Raw genomic sequence first — 19,608 nt, 5'->3', positions numbered from 1 at the left:
CCGGACTACATAGCAGTGCACGGGTCGGGACACACCAAAAACAAATCAACACGTTGCTGAGCTCTGCTGACCAGTTGCTCTTTGGAGATCTCTGTGCTGTTGATTTAACAGCAAGTCATGCATATAGGTCATGCATATCAAACTACGAGATGGAAACAATGTCATTGAAGATAGCGCTTATGCCATTCAAATAGATTTACTGACGCACATCCTGGCAAATCTTCCTCGCTTGGAATTTTTAGTGACAGCCAAGCCGCACTCGACCTGTTGGCAAAACCTACGCAACTAAAAACGCTGCAATACCTAACAAGGTTTCTACTGAAATCGTATAAAGTGATCCCCAAAGACTTTGAGCTACGACTAGATTGGACCCCGGGACATGAGGGCATCAAACTCAATGAACAAGCCGACCAAGCTGCGAGAGCGGCAGCGGAAGGAAACATACCACCAATGTTACTCCCAATAAGGCTTGGTTGTTTATTACGAGATTTGCGGAAATTATTTAATACCAGGGGAGATGTTTCTATTAAAACATACAAAATAAAAGGCAAATAGATAACTGATACAATGGCCAAACTGGAAAAAGGACACAATACAGCAATTTTCCAACTGAGATGTGGACTTTGTCCTTTGAAGAAGTTCTTACATTGAATTGGGGTACGGGACACCGGCTTTGCAACAGAGACGCCAGTACATTTTTTAATATGTTGCAAGACATATATAAAACAGCGTCAAGATTTCAGAAAACAAATCAAAAAAGGGGAAACAAAAGTCGATATTAATTCAGCAACTAGATTATTAGAGACACAAAAGGTGTATCCTTACTTAGCACAATTTATTCAAGACACTGGGAGGTTTCTCTACCTCAAAGCGTACTTAGATAGACCAATCAGTTATATTTTATACGCCAAATTTGACTTTCTGTTTTTATGCCATTTCCTGTTTTCTTGTTTATAATTCTAGGAGTGTTTTTCTTCAAAGAGAACTGATTGTAAAGGCTCAGTAGTCAAGAACCCTCGGAAAAGTAAAGGCAATTGTAAACAATAAATATCGTACAGTAGACCCACATATTTAGTTAGTGCAATATATGAAATCAATAGCACTTTTCAAAAAAAATCTTACAATTGAACTTTACATTTGTTCTTGTGTTTATTGAGGGCGCTGCTACTTAAAGAAATTCTGACCAGAAATCACATTCTGTGAATTTTTTAATGCAAAAATGAAACATGCTCCACCAAATAGACACTTTAAATTTTACAGAATGTGATTTCCCCCCAGAAATTGCTCAAGTGAACGCGCCCTTAGTGCACAAGATTTTAAAATCAAGGCTTCTTATTGACTGGTCTTTGATCAAGATTCCAAGCCAAATCATTCACAAGTTTCATCTCACAAGACTTGATGATTCACACCATTGGCATACCACAGTACCAATCTCTTTCCTCAGAAATGAACTCAAGACTCACCACAAATTCTGCTTCTCATCGACCCCCTACTACCAAGAGTCCACTTTTCATCTCAACTTCGATGGCGGACGTAGTCGCCGAATGTCGGAAAATCAAAGGACAATCAGAATTACGGATTTGGGAGGATGTTCACCTGAGGTGTATTATAATTGGTCACCTTCAAAGCGATGGTTGCGTTCATGGAACTCCGTCATGAAGGCTGTCACTCTTAAGGATGTACTTGAATTAAGAACAAAAGTAGATCTTCAGACTGTTTAGTCATTCACCGTAGGGTAACAACAAAGCAGGAAGAGAAACTCTACAAATATAAGCGCATCCAAACTGCATGTAATCATTCTTGGAACACAAGTTTCTAAACAGATATAAACTCGAAAGAATCTCGATGACCATGATATGCAGGTAGCTAATATGTAAATTCGAAAGAAACAAGAATGAACGATAGAAAGCTTTGTAAATGTAATATAAGCAAGAACGAATGGTAAAGAGCTTCAATATTAAAAATATGATATACAAACAAATCTTATAACCAATCCAAATACTTCATAATAATAAAATCTTAATACATGCTTTGGACAAGAGCCATCCTACTAACAGGAAGCGTAAAATCTGATGAAACTTACAAACAACAAGCATAACATCTCACATGAATCCGGAACATGTTAGAGATAAAGATATATTCAATCGTGATGACCAAGAGCTGAGTAATAAACAGAACAAATCGACTTGCTCAATGGGCTAGTTAATCCAGATGATCTCGAGAGATACTTCTCAGCGGGTTGGTCTTTCGAGTGAGAAGTTGTCGAAGATTGTGATTTCTTTCGGAACCTTCTAACCTTGGGGGTTTCGGACCTTCCTGTGATCTTCGACAGGTTACTTGTAAGTCTATCCCTTCCAGAGTTCTGCGACGCCTCTCGATTTCCTTCCGTCTGCGCTCGTGAATCCGGTGAGAGTGTAATCTTGTGATCTGCCTGATGATCATCGATTTGCTCTTGCATGGAATGTGGTTGGGGTGATTCTTCCGGTATCGTTTCAATGGACGTGTCACCTTCATCGGATGCAAGAAATAGTTTGGCAGTGTTCCATTCCTTGGTAATGTCCTCGCTCAGCTGAAAACTAGCTATCCGACGAGATCTTGAAGCCGAAGGGACCGGAGAGGTCGTATTCTTGCTCGTGTTCTCAATAATACTGAGGTCTTTGCTCACTCGATAGTTATCAGGTTGAGATAATGAGATCGAACACTTGGATCTTCTCGCAAGAGGAGAGCTAGCAGATTGGTAGCGATCCTCAGTCTGTTCTTCGGGATGAGAACAACGCTGGGAGAAGTCGGCGATGGTACTGGACCGAGGTCGACCGTGGGTGATGGCAGATGAGCCATCGCGAAAAGCGGTACTAAAGCAGGTCTTTGCTGAACTGGGAGCTGTGTTGAATTGTGGGTTTTGGAAAATGATTGGAGTGAGGCCTGGAGTAGGGGGTGCAAACGGATCATACGACGTCCTAATCCGTGGAGTCTGGCAGTCCTCCTCCTGCTCCCTGCAATTTGATGAAGAACAAAAGAGTCAGAGTAGCACATAAGATCTCAACGACGCAATGCAGCGCTCAGAAAAAAGGTACAAACACATGTTCTGCTTGTCTGCTTGGGGTTTGACTCTTGATAGTAAGTATATTTTTCTTCCTACGACTAAAATTAGAGCTTTTGCGAGTACGGACGGTAGGAGAGGCTGGCGAATAGGCTGCTAAAGACGGTAAAGCTCCAGATGTAACAGCTTCTTCATGTGTTGACGTTCGAGCGATCATCATCGGGTTTCTTATGCTAGCCATCAGCGAAGACGCGACGGACGGCCGTGGATGTCGCGATATTGAGGTTGAGAATAAGTTTGAGTCTTGAGTCATGTTGGGCAAGGCTGATGATCTCTGATGACAAGATTCGACATCTAAATCGTTTGTTGTCAAAGTAGATGATTTGGTCCGCTCACACATAAGATCGCCTGGAAGGGTATCGTTCGGAAATGAAGGAGGATGGGTATTGATGGTCGACTTTTGGCAAGGAAGAGATTCGTTCTCTACATCCTCCAGATTTTCTCGACCAAAGCAAAAGGCGAAACAAGAGAACATTGAAAACGAAGATGTTTGGGATGAAAAAGATGCAAAGATATTCTAAAGGCCGGGCTCTAAAAATAACATTAGCCAAGGATTGCGATTTCGACGCAAGGCGCAGCAAGCTAGCGAGTAAGACAATTGATGAGAAAGAGGGAGAAAGAAAGCAGCTCAAGTTAGATGTTGCAAGACTTGTGCGGTTCTGCGTACGATATAGCTTCAGATTTGGATAGGAAAATGAATGTTCTTCTTGTGCTGCTCCAGCAGGAACACACCGATAGACTGGACAATCAAATATGAAAGAAACAGTCACAGAAGTGGTGGGGTGAGGTCTTGAATATCAAATGATCATATCAAGTATTGTTCGTGGCTGAGATCTTGCGGATGGATAGGTTCAAGTAGATTGAGGTGAGCAACCTTATCAGGGTTATCAGCCTTGATCAGCAAAGTGTCGCTCACAACAGATTAATGAAGGTGGGAGAAACAACAGTGCTGTTCTCTGGCTTTTGGAGTAAGAGCAGATCTAGATTCCAAATCTGGCGTCAACATACAAAGATGAACTAGAAACGAAGATGTGAGCTTACGATATGAGCCCCAATTGGGTTTTATGTCGAACTCAAGCCTCCTTGAGATCCAGAAATTTGCTGCTCATTAGGAAGAAACTGTGGGAAATGGGTGCTACTTGGGCTAGGGATGCCAGCTGTTCCATATCTAAGTGCTATGTATGTCATTGTAGGTAGACATCTTGGCGTTGGGCGCTCATCCTCTCTTCTTGTCGCAGAGGCGTGAGGAGGAGCAAGACTCAAGGGGGTGGTCAAAAAGATGACAAACAATATAGGTGAGGAGATACAAAGGTGTGGTGTTTTGAGGGATGATGGACAAAAATGATGAATTAAGAGAGGGGTTGAAAGTGATTGGGGGCAGCAAGGGTATTCACCCACCTGCTGATCACGATCACACACTATATCAAGTTGCAATTCCCATATTTTTGACACTCATTGTAGGATTACTCAATAGACTTGTTCAAATATAAAAAAGAAATTTGGAGTTGGAGATATTAAGTCGAGAATTTGGAACTACAGTCGTCTCTCCAATAACCCATACCGTTTTATGGACACCAAAAAGTATGGGTTTTGATGGAGTATGTCCTATGGGGATCTCTCTGATAACCCATAAATCTTATTCTGGGGGTAAAATATGGGTTAATAGAGAGAAATTTTTTTAAAAAACAATTTTTATTTCAAAGCAAAGTACATAGTGAAGTAGAACAAAAAGCGGGAAGATTCAAGGATTGGATGAGAAGTAGTGCTTCAAATTTGATTGGTTCATTAGCGGTGTACAAACCTACAACCCAACATGAAAACCCATGAAAAAAACCCATGAAAACCCAACTTCTTGATGGGTTTTTCTGACGGGTTTTTTTTATGGGTTGCCCTGGAAAGGTTTGAACGCCCCAACTCCTAAAACATGTCTTGAGTCACAGGCCACACGCTGCTCTTGTCATCACTTGAGGCCTTAACTTTACTCCACATCTCTCTTTTTGCATCCAGCTCAACCATCGCGCTTTTTGTATTGATAAAGGTTTTTCTTGATTTGAATCTCACACTACTTCAAGGAAATTTTAGTTTTGAAAGTTTCATCTCTTTTTGTTTGAAATAAAACGATATCTTGTGCTTTTTTTGAAATAAAACGATCTTGTTTGCATTTGACTGAAAACAATATCTTTGCTTTAGAAGTATCATCTCAAAGTCTTAGAAGCCAACTTAGACAGTTTCTTTTTGAGATGAAACAATATGTGTTTTTATTGAAAACGATGTGTTCATTTCAAAAGTCTCATGTCAAAGGTCTGAAAGGCAACTCAGATCAGTTTTTGTTTGAAGTATAACAATACATTGTGCGATCGTTTGAAATAAAATGATCGCTTTTGAATTCTTCAAATTGCAAACACTGCGTCCACCACCTCCCTTCTTGACGTCGAGAAGGGTAGAATGGTTGTAGTTTGGTGAGAGAAAGGTCTTTTCAAAAAAATCATTTCTTCCGCTCATTCAAAACCTTAGCAATCCTAAGCACCCCTAAGCAGCCTAAGCTATTTGAAATCCTGTAAGCTCACACCTGCGCATCAACGTCCCGCCGGATTTTATTCATCTGAACGTTTCATCCCTTGGCCAATCGATATTCCTCCGAAGGATGTATTCCAAACGAGATGAGTTTACTTACGACGTACCTGGCCTTTACTCAGTTCCAACAATCAAATCCAAGACTCTTCACTCTATGAGACTACCTCTATCAGTTCAGCAAGAGCATGAGCCATCCAACGACTCCAAGAGGCATTTTGCGAAATCAATCGATCACAAATTGATGAAATAGATCACAAATCACTTTTAGACTAATGAACTATCTTTTTACTTCAATTTTATTTCTTTCTTATTAATTACAGACTGAATCCAACAATTTTACCAAATCTACCATCAATCAACATCCATCCCAATAATCTCAGTACAAGTACAACTTCAATTGTTAATCAGAATCACAATCCGAATTCAAGTACTTCACCCACTTTAACTTTTATCAATAGTAACAATTATAACATCATCTCATTAGCATCTCCTGAAGCTGAAAGAACACCTACTACACCTACTAATTATCATTCAACTATTGATTCACCTTATTCTAGTCCAACTCCTATAGTCATTCAATCTTATAACATTTATCATCACTTTATTCTTCTCAATCTACTCCTGCTTTACTCAAATCCACTCCAATCAATCATTTCAGTTCAGTATCTTTTTTTCAAATCTTCCCTTTCTCCTGTTTTTGAAGCTGATTCATATCTCAGCCTTCACTTCACAACAGCATTCGCACCAGTCACCATTTCACCTGATCAGATGGGGTTCCATTCATCTCCTAAAAACAATTCTCAATCTCCATCAAATCATAAACAATTGAATCATAATCGGTCTAATTTCTTCATCCCATATTGATCTTACGTGGCACAGTACCCGATATGAAATTGCGAAATAAACTTGATCAGTTAGAAGATGTAGTCGATCTTCTCGCCATCAATCACCAGCTACCTCGGCTCCAACTGCTTTCGCTCCCAATTATCTTGGGAACTCTTTCAATGAAGGATCTCAATCGCCTCGGCGTCATCTGATTCAACCCTCACGTATGAGCACTAGATTTTTTTTCACATATCATAATGTAATGAAGCCAAATTGATTTGCATGTGTTACTTACTTCTTGATTTGAATGGACTATCCTCTTTAAATGGAAAAAGATCGGTACAAGTTTGGAAGATGATAAAGCTGATTGCTTGCTTATTTGGGGTCAGAAGGTTTTAATTGATGCACAATAAGAAGTATTTTTGCTTGGTCCTTTTGCCTCTTTTACTTGGAATATGTAAGCTGACTGGCTATTGGTCATATCTTCTTTAAATTAATCAAAATATTCTCATTGAAGACATATCCTCACCTTCATTCAAACTCAATCAGAACACAATCATCTTACAATAAATCAATCAAAAGTCATATTGGGATTCATCTTCATTTTGTGGGGGGTCGATTAGCTGAAGAACCCAAAAGTGTGCCCGAGACAAGTTAACTTGAAGTTTGAGTTTGATTTCAATCCCACTTTACATATACAAATCTCATCCATCCTCATTAAATCACACAGCAACACCATTCACTTTGGTTTCTATTTTGATTGCTTTATAAATTGGAGCATTAATCATTTCAATTATTAGAGAACTTCATGATTTACTTATCGATGACATCTTGAACAATCTATACTCGAGTAATTTATTTTGTGTTAAGAGTTTGATCAGAAATCATCATGTAGTTTGGTGATTTTTAGCATGTTTGTTTGGAGAAATTTGATGTGATCTTTATGGATTATGATTATGATGAGGATGAGGATGATGTGAGTCTGGGAGAATTAACCACATGTTTTTAACCTATAACGACTCAAGTGAATTGTCTACATACTTTAAAGATCTAAAGAGATACCGGTCCAACGAGAAACTGAGAGGCAAGTAAATGGTAGTAGATCAGGACAAGAAAATGGATCATCGGAAGTGATATCAACTGTTGAAAGGCCTGGTAAGGATTTGAATGTTGAATTTTGGCCAACTCGATAGCTCTCTGTTGTTGCTGTTCATATAACACATTTTGACACCAAACCAAAGGTTGCTGAGAATGAGAATTAGGCTGATGATAGACCGGAGCTGAGCTTTGAAGAGTTGAAGGAGTGAGAGTAGTGGGAAGAGGCTGAGCAGGAATAAATTCCGAACCAGGTGGTACTGCAAATGAAAATGTTCCTTCATCTTCTTCATAATATCGAGGATTCTGATCTTGTACCTGAGCAGTGATTGGTGTACATACAAGTACACGAAGCTGATGTTCTAGGTCTTGAAGCGGTCATAGTGCGGCAATCAGATGTACCACCGCCCTCATCTTGCTCAGCTTGATTCATGAGACAACATGAAGAATGGTGAAAATTGATTGATTAGATTGAGTAGTGATTTGAAGAGTAAAAGGCAATTTGATTGTTGAATGTTGATTCCAATTGTTATTGTTGATGTTGATTTGATGGAATGGAATGGATTGATGGTGATCAATAAATGTAGGTTCCGAAGTTGAAGAGACAAATGAGATCAAATCAGATGATACATACAGAAAGCTCCAATTGTCGACGTTTGCGAGAGGTACCTAGAATCAGATCCATTACCGCCAAAAATTTAACTGGGTCAGCTGTGTCTGTTCTGATTGTATTCGATTTATGAGCTTCCTTTGAACATGAGAATTACAAATATCTTCAAAGGCCCATATGATTATGTAGTTGCATTTTACTTTAAATACATAAACAAAGAGATTTTATAACTTTGAAATATGTACAACAGATAAAGATGTAAAGAAAGAAGAAAGGCCAATGAGCTTGGATAAAGGTGTACAAACGAGAAAGGAAGTACAATTCATAAAGGTCTAATCCATCATTATATTTGACTCTTGCTTCACAACTTGTTTCAAAAACCTGATAGCCAAAAGTTAAAACAAAAAATAAAAAAGGTAAGTTCACGTTTTCATGAATCATACATATAGTTGTCTTTACTTGATTTAATTCTTTGACTTGATTCTGAATAATTAAAGGTTTTGGTTTTGATAGGTAGTTTCTTTGTCCGGTTTGATTTAATGAATGATTTTTTAGGTGATGGTGATGAATCAAGTTGATGAACTTGAAGTTGAGTTCGTGTTTTGGGTCAGTAGGGTTGGATTATAGTCACCGTGTCTGTGTGGCAGTCTCTCAACGACAAGCGCACACGGACTCCCTTTGAGGCACAAAGGCGACTCGTGTGCGCTTGCCGACGAGCAAACATTAGACGAACACGGTGAGTAGAACGAAATAAAGGAAACATATAAATGTAAAACAAAGCAAGTCTGAAGGTCTGAGGATTATCCTGAGGCTCAATGGCTTCTGCTCAATCGCTCGTCCAGTGATCCATCTCTCAGTAATTGCTGAGTGGCATACTCAGTAGTGGAACTAACTCGAAGTAAGGTTGGAACAAAGTCAAAGCAAATCAAGTCATTCTACCCTTCTCGACGTCGAGAAGGGAGGTGGTGGACGCAGTGAAAGGTTGAAACAAACCGAAGAGAGGGAAACTTTTAAATCAGCATACATCAGGTAGACAAGCAGCATATGTTTTTTTGTAAGGATTTGGGTTATTTGGGTGTGTTGCGTTGACCAAGAAGGGGTGAAGTTGGTTGAGTCTACATATATCGAACACAACTGTCTTTTTCAACAAATGGGTGGTGAGATCTAGACGATTTCAACCCATGTGAAAAAACCCATGAAAAAAACCCATGAAGAAGTTGGGTTTTCATGGGTTTTCATGTTGGGTTGTAGGTTTGTACACCGCTATTGTCTTTGAACGTGCTGAACTAAACTGCCGCAACGCTCGGCAAAGGGCTTTTCCGCAAGCCCTTGCTTCCTCGCATCCTTCATGCCTGAGGTATGCCATTACAACATCACTTGATTTCAGTAAGTCAGAATATGATGGTTGTGGAGGTACTTCAACTTCAATGTGCTCGGGTTGAGGGAGATCTTAATGACTGTCACGTTCCTGAATCAATTCAAAGATTTCCTCGGCTGTCCAGGTTTCAAGGCCGCTTGCATGCTCACCGTGAGGATTTAAGAGCTCGCTAATAGACATCATGTTTGATTTGTGAAAAACTCGTAAGGAGATCAATTCTTGAAGGTCTTGCTCAAGATCCTGATGAGCAATATCATCAATGAAAGGCTCCGTGTTGAGACTCGCATCCGCTGAGTTTGGATCGTGCAGCAAAGGTCCATCGGGATTTCGAGGGGAAATGATACCTGCCTTCCTATAACAGTTTGAGATTGTATATTGAGTCACTTCATTCCAAGAGTTTTCAGCTCGCTCCATAGCGTTGATTTGATTGATTTTGAAAATTGTTCCAATGGGGACTTCATTTTCATGGCAATTGATCACATATGTAATGTATTCAGATCTATATCGACATTTCCATGATGCAATTATGCCAGCATCCAGCGGTTGAACATGTGATGTAAGGTTTGGAGAAAAGAACTCGAGGCGAATACTGGTAAGTTTGTACTCGGAAGGCTCCTTATGACCAGAAAAATTGTCAACTAAGAGTAATATAGAACAACCTTCTGCCAATAACTTGATGTCCCAGTCTATGATCCACTCTGAAAACAGCTCAAATGTCATCCATGCCTTTGCATTGCTCCGATAGTAGTATCCAAGAGTTTCACCAGACTTTTTGTGGAAGCAGGCTGGACGCTTTGCTTTTCCAATGATGAACGGTTTGAGCTTGTCTGTTCCATCTGCATTACATGTGAGTGCAAAGGTCAAGCATTGCTTATCACCTTTAACACCTGATTGTTTGTCTTTAGACAGAGCTCGGTCTGGTGGCATTCTACAGTACGTGTTGAGAACTCGAGGCTTGTTAGTAAAGATCAAAAGTATGTTACAGTACAAATGTTCTTACACATAGACCAATCCTGTTTCATCCATGTTATAGATGTCTCTAGGATGGTAGGACTTGGTAATATCCTGGATTTGTTTTCGTTCTGCAACGACCTTATCCGGAGTAGCTGAGCCCGCCTTGCCGTGTCTGACTCTTTGTCTAAGACCGTTGCGTAATTCAAACTTGGTCAGCCAGCCTTCACTGAGCTTAAGCCACTCTGCTTGAGGCACTTTGAAAAGTGTTGCGAAGTGACACCACTTGGCTCGTATCACATCTCCGGTAAGTGGAAGTCCGGCAATGTCAGCCTGTTGAACCCAAGTCTGTAGGGCTTCTGTTACTTGAGGATTTTCAGTCTCATTTCTCCGCTTGATGCCAAGTCCTACATCAGACTCGTAACTATCTCGCAACTTCGATCCATTATGTACCCAACTTGAGACTAGAGGTTGTGTTATGATAACTGTCAGCCCTGAGTACATATACATGTACCCAAAACTAACCTGTAACAGTAAAAACCCTATGTATAAAATCAATTACATACTACATACTGAATATAAACTGTATGTAACATGTAATACAATGTACCAAAACCTTTATTACATATACAGGGACCTGTAAAACAACATGTAATATGTAATAAATCACCATTTACACCTCATAACTCAGTGTCAAGAGTTAAATGCTTATATTACATATCACACATAACATGTATATGTAACTAAGCATCACTAGTAACAATCATTACTATATGTTAATGACTAACCCTGAACCAATGTAGTGATAATAACAAATATCACTACAGTTAGGTTTAGAGAGGAGAGTATATAAACCCCTCCTCTCTCAGCCTTCAGAGAAAACCCCTAAGCAATTATTACACACTACTTTTAAGAACCATTAAAGTTCCACTGAAGTACAAATCAAGAGTCTTATAAAAATAAGACTAGTGATATCTTCATTACTTTAATCAGTTCCTTGATTAAAAGTAAGTAATACCTTCACCCTTTCTGGATCCTCTACTTCCCCCAAGTAGGAACTCTTTTAGGTTGGTGACCTTCCAACAACCTAAGGCTAGTGACCTACGTACAATTACTTTCAGGCTGGTGACCTTAAGAACAACCATAAGTTGGTGACTTTAAGAACAACCAGTGTAGTGACCTTTATATCACTCTTTAATCTGTTACTTAAAAAGATTAAAGGAAGGACTTTTGGATCCATCCTTCATCAATTGTAACATTTAATTATTATAATTATAAACCTCCTTCTTAGGAGTCACTTAACTGTAGTCTGTCTGGATTTATCCAAACAGACCAGTCTTTCCCCTTTCCTCTTTTCATTCTAGTCTTATTTTTATTGTAATTACATTATAATTGAAATATAAACATTATACAAAAAAATAATACTACCCCACCTGACCCATTTAGTGAGCATAGAGTCCTCAAATAAGTCCTCTACCCTCACAATAACACCAGGAAAGCTATTTTCAAAATGTTTTGCTGTCTTGACCTGAACTCGACCATCTTTATTGTGCCAGTCTAACACTAATATACGCTGAGCCAGAGTGGCATTAGTACAAGCAGACTTTGATTGGTTTTTTTCAGAAGAACTTGAGTTTGGTTGATTGGAAGATTCAACACAAGGCTTGTCTTGATTTCGCTTCTTGGGACCTGGGTGTTGAACAATACATATTGGATGCTTTAGAAGTGTTTGCAAAGAGATATTCACAAGGTCTAGCTACAGATGGCTCCACAAAAACCTTGTGCTCAAACTTATAAATCAAGACCTCTAATGTCTTCAGCTCATCTTTGCTGAAGGTCTTAGCAGCATCAGAGACGTTGTTGCTATTTTTTATTTTCTCGAGGACAAGAGCCTTGTCAACCATATTTCCAGTGTTATTGATAAAAGCTTTGTCTGCCTTTGAAGGCGCCTTCCCTTGGCTCAAAAGGTCTCATAGTGGACCCATACGTCGATCATTTTCAGATTTCAGCCGATGTAGTATTCAAAGCTCAACAAGAGCTTTACAACACCTAAGAAGGGATAATCTACTACATGTAATATAGTAGAAGTTTCCTAAAGACTGCCTTCTTCAAAGAAACCAGCACAAGGGCACTTGCTGACCACTTTGTGATAACAGAGAAAAAGATGAAGGCACCAGAGAAATAAAGCAATAATGTTGTGTAGTATTATTCCCAATTTTAAGCGCAAAAAGTCCACACACTATGTTATTACTAGCAATACTGTTGTTAAGTATTATTACCAATTTGACTTATAGTCTTTAACACACGTAAATAAATTTCTCCTTGCTTTGAAGGGGCGGATTTAAGTGATCTTAGTACAAATATAGTAAATAAATGATGATTTATAACACTACAACAAAGGTATAAGATGCAGAAAAGGGAACAACAATCCCAAAATCATCAAAGAGTACTTATCTCCACATGTAACAACCTCTACAACAGTCAAAAGCCTCAAAAACCAGTCAAATCCGCCTAAAGAACCCTAAAAACCATGTCATGACGCAATGTAATGATCTTGTTACTAATGTATGATGTAATTTTCACAGCCAAAAGTGATCAATGACGCAATTATTTAATGTACAGCACTTCTTAAGATGAATACAGGTGATTTTTTCCTTGTAAACTAGCTGCAAACCAATTTTTGAGATTACAAATTTTTTCAGATGTGCTCCAATTTTGATCTACTATAGTGCATCTTGTAGCCCTCGGTATACTGATCATTTCTGACACCCATATGACCTACTTCTGATGAGTGATGAGTAAGATATTGAGTTGTGAAGTTAAGGTTTTTGGTGTTACATGTTGACTTGTGACTGTAAATTTGAGATTCACACCAATTTCTTATTTGCCTTATAACTTTTTTCATACACCTCCGTTACTAATAATTTAAAGTTTGTACATTATGTGATCCACTCATCTGCGTTGAATGAGCTATCTACCAACTTAATCTGACGTCATTTGACATATGTAATAAGCTGAAAACCTTCATTTTTGACGAAATTCACCCATTTTCTTCACTTTTCACAGCTACTACTCCCTTTTTCTTGCTCATGTAATATGACATCATCTTCTATAACCTTAAAAATCCCGGAAAATCCTCTTGGCAACCTTAATTTCCACTACTACCACCATTACATATGTAAACTACACACATAACCCTTGTTTACCAACTTCGAAAAAGTACCTTTCTGCTAATAACTTCTGTTTTCCCTTATCAACCTGGAAGATTAAAATTGTTACTGTATAATAAAGTGTTGTTCTTTCATATTCGAACCTTATAAAACCCATAACTTAATTATAAATAACCTAAAACCATTTTCCAACTTTTACACCTATATTTTCGAATTTTTCTTATCTTTTCTTTTTCTGTCTTTTTGTAATAACTTTGTAAGTAAACTATGTTGATCTTAAGAATAATTTTGAAATGAGATGACATAATATTGAGCCAATAAGTATACATAAGCCTCTAAGAGCTTCAATTGATCTGAAATCCTGAATTTCAAATTTCCTGCTACACTGAAGTTTTCTAATAACTTGTTAAAGTGAAGATGATTAATTTTTTTGCTTGATATCATAAATAGATCACCACACCAAAAGACATGCGAACAATCACCAAGCGGTTGGATCTCAAGGCATCACTCAAGCGTTTTGTCTGCTGCCCTACATGCTTTTTGTTATATGACATCGACACATCTCCTACAGAATGTGGATATTGCCAGCTAAGCAACTGCGACCCTTGCAAAACAGATCTTTTCATCTCGCACAACATCCCTGAATTGCCATCAATAATCCCTAAACATCAGAAACCTCCACCTTCTGGTCGTAACCGCAAAACAGGGACACCTGTTTCAACTTTCATGCTCCAAGATTTCCAGGATTGGTTAACGTGGTTTCTATCTCAAGCTCATGTTGAAGAAGCTATTGACAAATGGGATGAAAAATGTAAATCAGAGTCAAATGGTGTTTTGGATTATGTCCAGTCACAAGTGTGGAGCACCCTCTATCCCACACTCAAAAAATCATCAGTCAAAGATAGTTCGTCTCATGAATTACAATTGGGCTTCTCTCTCTTTGTGGACTGGTTCAACCCTCTCGGAAACAAGATTTCAGGACAACAAGCCTCAATTGGCATCTTTGCTCTTCACTGCTTAAACCTGCCACCTCAAGATCACATCAGGTTCACCTATCTAGCTGGAGTCGTCCCTGGTCCAAGCCAACCGGACATGAATACCACAACTCATGTCCTTGGCCCACTCATTGATCAAATGCTTCAACTCGAACGTGGAGTCATGATTCCGACACATTGACATCCGGAAGGACGCAAGGTAACTGTTCGGCTCAGCATTCTTGTTGGGGATACGGTTGCGAATCACAAGGTTGCGGGGTTCACCTCTCATTCAGGCACATTCTTCTGCTGTCGATGTAAGTGTCCAAAAGTCAATATCTCACAAATGATAATTGGACGTAAGCGAACTAGGAGGGGAGTTATGGATGCGGCACATGCCTGGAAGGCATGTACGACGGTTGATCAACAAGACAAAATGGTTCAGCGTACCGGTGTCCGATGGTCCAAGCTCAACAGACTCCCTTATTGGGACCCAGTTACGAGTGTTAGTCTTGGTATCATGCACAATTGGTTTGAGGGAGTGCTTGCGAATCATTTCCGTAATTGTTGGGCATTCAAAGTTAAGAAGCAGCTAGGCAAGCAAGAATTGGATGAAGCCAAAATCGAGTTGGATGAATTGGAAGACGCTATTGAAAATACTCATGGATGGCTTTCACAAGGTTTGATAGCTGTAATGCTTAAGAATTTAAGGGAGGTGAAGGTCCCTACGGGTATGACAAGAATCCCAAAGGGTGTTGGGACCGCTGCAAACGGCAAGCTGAAGGCCAGTGAATGGCACACGCTGTTTGCTGTTCACTTGCCTTTGGCAGCAGTTGATGTCCCTTGGGAATTACGAAGATTACATCACCGGCCAAGCCAATTCTCACCTTTCAATCTTACTGCAAAATTTCTGTGCACTCATATTGTGGCATCAAGAGTAATTGGGGTAGGTGATTCCTAGCGATTCAAACTAGCCTATTACAAATATACGAGTACATCTGAGAAGATCAACCCAAATTTCAAAATCAGACCTAATAATCACTATGCCATCCATCTCGCATCACAAATGGAATGGTGGGGACCAATGTCGGGGGTTGCGGAATTCGCTGGTGAGCGCCTGTGTGGATTTTTGCAGAAAATCAATACAAATGGTAAAGTCGGTGAGTTCAATAAGTATTTTGTAAGAGTGATATGCTTAATTGATTGAGAAAGAACGCTGTCTTGTAGAACAAATGGCTCAAACCATAATGCATTGTTTTTGTCATCTTCAAAGATTACTCGCCCGATCGCCTCCTGCTGACACAACAAATCTTGGAAAAATTCAAAGAAATATTGGGCCAAGCTTTGAGGCGGACGATATTACATACAATCATCTTTTTGATTATTATCATGCTCAGGATACCTCGTGGGTTAACTTCAGGAATGTACCATATCCAGATGGGGCGCGGATCTTAGGACCTTTTGTGTGTGAGATCACAGGTCTTGATGGATGATATGGCCTTCTATACAGCAAGAAGAGCCCCAACAATATTGTTAGTATCGAAGTGGAAGGAAAGCTATCTTGTGTAAAGGTACTTCATATTTTGCAATTGGCTGAAACTTCGGAACAGCTAGCAATGGTACAACAGTTATCAGAAGTCAAAGACGAAATGCTGAATCCGGTATTCAAAAAGTTAGGAATTACCCGGGTTTTGGAAGGATCCGAGAGAAGATTCATCAAGGTAGATGTGATACTTTCTCCAGTTTCTCCTAGAAAAATCCCAGCCTGGACTATGGGTGTGCATAACCCTAGCATGCTTGTAATGATGGTAACTTCTGGTGAACAAAATGTAAACCCGGTAAACAGTCACGATATGGAGGAATTTTACGCTTCTCAACTAGCTGGAGATGACATGGCAATGGACATTGACACTGATCCATCCATGATTTAAAATTTTGTATTTTCTTCACTTTGATCATGTATCCTCGGTTGTATTTTCCCCATTCTGCTCTTTCTTATACATGAAATTATATCAGTTCTTCTATGGTTAGTTTTATACACATGAAAACTATTCACCAAGATCCTAGGAGCTGAAAGGATGAATACATTGTAGCCTTCACTCACTGTTCTTTCCGTCTAGTGGAACTCAACTCATGTTGTACTCGCTTTTTTTTAAAAAAACTATTCACATTCCAAATATATACATAAGAAGCTGAATTTTTTGGGTTATAATGAATGAGAGGAAGAAAACTGAGTCAAGCCGAAAGAAGAAGACACAAGTGCATAAAAACTGAAGGGCCAAAATCACAATTGGACCAATAACGTGTAAAAAAAAGCAGCGGTAATGACTGAATCATAAAAGGAAGCGGAGTGGGAGACAGCAGAAATGGAAAGTGAGAAAGAAACAGAAATGAGAATTACATGTACAACAAGCATCATTCCAAAGATCCCATCTAGTTGCACGTGCGTCATCTTCCGCCTCATTCATTGCATCATCATCCACATAAAAATCACCCTTCCCACCGCCAATGGGCTGTCCGAATTCCGCCAAATTTGCCCAATCTTCTGGTACCGCCTTACCCTTACCCTTACCCTTCTTTTTTTGTTGGTCTCCTTCCTCCTCCTCCTCCTCTTCATCATCTGTATCACCTAAATCAATCCCAGATTCATCGTCTTCATCATTAGTTCCAGATCAATCACTCCAGTTTCCATCACCTGGATTCAAATGCTCTAATTTCACTGCCAGCATTAAAGAGGTTCCCAGATGGGAATATGGGTCGTAGGGATCAGACCGCCATTGTAATATATGCCGGCACAAAGGCTGTCTGATTCCTACAACCCATATTCCCATCTGGGAACCTCTTTAATGCTGGCAGTGGTTGTAGGCCTTAGTCGCCCTGGCCCAATGTTTGTCAGTAAACTTTTGGTTGCCAAGCTTCTCGTCCAGATGAGATCTACACATCAGAGACACTGATGGATCCGGGAGGAACATTACATGAAAGCAATCTGCTATCATGTCACGTTGCAATTGGGAAAGGGTGTTGTTCCACCATTCGGGATTGTAAAAGTTGAGTGGTAGGCCTCGGGGTGGTCTGGCAAAAGTTGACATGATGGGTTCTGCGGGACGAAGGCGCATGTGTCTTTGAGACCGCTTATTGAGGATTATATCGGAGTTCTTCATATGTTCGTCCAGACGTCGCATAAAGATACCAGCCGCCTCAGATTGGTAGATTGGTGTTTTGACAATCTGAATGCCTTGCTCCATGTCGAGTTTGTCATTGCTGTGAGCATCAGTCTTGCGCAACATCTTGATGTACCTTTCAGGAAAACTGTGCACCTCGGCGTGTTTGTAGCAGAGTTTTCAAAGCTAGTCACATACAATATCATTAGTATGTGTTCATAGGATGAAGGGAAATCCGTAGCCAGATCGACTTACACGTTGACGGCCCCTTTGAATTACCTTTCATCGTCTTTTTGATTCTTCCCAGCCTCCTTTGATTCCTTCTTGAACTTCTGAGTCATCAAAAAGTGTATGTAATGGTTGTAGGTTTGTTCAAGTAGAAGAAGGTTGTTGACAAACTTTGGGTTCACATTTGGAAAAGCCTTTCCAGTGACCCACATTCTAAAGATTTGGATAGCACTGATCCAACAGGCCTCATTCCACATGGAGTCCGAGGCATTGTTAAGATCAGGACCCCATTTACGAATTCCGAGCTTGGCCAACATTGCAAGAGAGTATCGAACAAAGAAATCTTGCACATATACGATACCCCTACTGATCTTCACATGACCAGCTCGGGCTTCTTGAAGAGAAATTATCTCTGATTGTGGAATGAGCTCCTGACTCGCTGTGGCATTGGCAGCCGCTGAGATTTGAGCTGAATCAAAGAATCTTGCGTTGAATTCGTTCAGAAGCGTCGGATCGGGGGTAACAGGAACTGAACCTGCCTCCACCAAGTCCCAAATGATTCGGATGAAAGTGAAGAAAGATTTCTACAAGATAAGGATTAGTACCAAACTGAAACCAAAATGGATGTATCTATACAAAAAAGCACCTTTGTCTTTGTATAACCTGGCGGAAGCGTCTTCATTTCCAACTCATGAGGGTTTTGTTTGGGGGATGATCTGGTTGGGGGGCCGGAAGCACGTCTTGCAGATTTCATAGCAGGTGAAGACTTTGGGGTCTATTTTGGAGTTCTTCGCGGGATCTGCGTCTTCTTAGGTGTGGTTGTAGAGGTGCGGCGTTTGGGTGTGGGAGTCTTGCTGGACATTAATTCAAGGGGCGGCTGCTGTTGTGAGCTTCCAGCAGCAGGTTGATCTCTGGCGTCCTTTGGTTTCGCTTTGGACTTTGATTTAGGCGGTGGTTGAATTGCAACGTCTTTGAACCTCTTGAGGAGAGTGTTTTAAGCTTGTTCGCGGGAGTGTGGGTTTGCATCTGAGCAATGACCTGTGTCTGGGCAGCGAGTTGCTTGCTGGTTTCCTGCAACAGCGCCTGAGGTTCGGATTCATCCATGAGGAAGATGTACAATAACTGAATAATCTGTAGGTAGATAGACAGAAGTAAGTCGATAAGAGCGAGTAACATATTTTGATTATGAAAGCGGGATGGGTGAAGAGGTTGAACATAGAACTTACTGTGGATTTTATAGGCCACAAGAAAAAATAGTTGTCCCATTTGGCTACTGTGGGTCCGTACAAGAATGTAAAAGGGACTAAAGCAGAATAGCGTCAGATATGAAAAGAAAAACTAAAAGGAACCGAGGAAGATGATGGAAGTTGATCTAAGCTCGCCATCTTTGCAAATCCGTATTGGCTGTGCGTTTTGAGCATCGGCCAAAAGGGGTTGAAGGGGGCGAGATCCTGGTATGAGTTGAAATTCAACAGTACAATGGGGGTCCATAACAAAATTGGATGCCATGGGATGGAAGCTCAGGCCAAAATGGTAGGTCGC

At 40.0% G+C, this 19,608-nt stretch overlaps 3 protein-coding genes across 3 annotated transcripts; 1 reads left to right on the top strand and 2 right to left on the bottom strand.

Moving 5' to 3' along the window:
* Window positions 1-1,659: 1,659 nt before the first annotated feature.
* MELLADRAFT_72991 (uncharacterized protein) lies at window positions 1,660-3,973 on the bottom strand (the record flags this gene model as incomplete). Its single annotated transcript, XM_007415206.1, has 3 exons — window positions 1,660-2,993; window positions 3,079-3,374; window positions 3,439-3,973. 2 exons carry the CDS (start codon window positions 3,351-3,353, stop codon window positions 2,141-2,143), a joined length of 1,128 nt encoding a protein of 375 aa, XP_007415268.1.
* An 11,951-nt stretch (window positions 3,974-15,924) lies between these two features.
* MELLADRAFT_111007 (uncharacterized protein) lies at window positions 15,925-16,608 on the top strand (the record flags this gene model as incomplete). Its single annotated transcript, XM_007415248.1, has 2 exons — window positions 15,925-16,082; window positions 16,188-16,608. The coding sequence occupies 2 exons, from the start codon at window positions 15,925-15,927 to the stop codon at window positions 16,606-16,608; spliced, it is 579 nt and encodes a 192-aa protein (XP_007415310.1).
* Window positions 16,609-16,961: 353 nt separating this feature from the next.
* On the bottom strand, window positions 16,962-19,242 carry MELLADRAFT_111006 (uncharacterized protein; the record flags this gene model as incomplete). The annotated part of the gene is made up of 5 exons (XM_007415205.1): window positions 16,962-17,005; window positions 17,079-17,306; window positions 17,616-17,986; window positions 18,118-18,601; window positions 19,044-19,242. 5 exons carry the CDS (start codon window positions 19,240-19,242, stop codon window positions 16,962-16,964), a joined length of 1,326 nt encoding a protein of 441 aa, XP_007415267.1.
* Between the last annotated feature and the right edge of the window lie 366 nt (window positions 19,243-19,608).

This window comes from Melampsora larici-populina, assembly GCF_000204055.1.
Source record: "Melampsora larici-populina 98AG31 unplaced genomic scaffold MELLAscaffold_49, whole genome shotgun sequence".
Taxonomy (NCBI): Eukaryota; Fungi; Basidiomycota; class Pucciniomycetes; order Pucciniales; family Melampsoraceae; genus Melampsora; species Melampsora laricis-populina.
The sequence above is the reverse complement of the archived record's forward strand: the minus strand, read 5'-3'. Positions and strand labels throughout refer to the sequence as shown.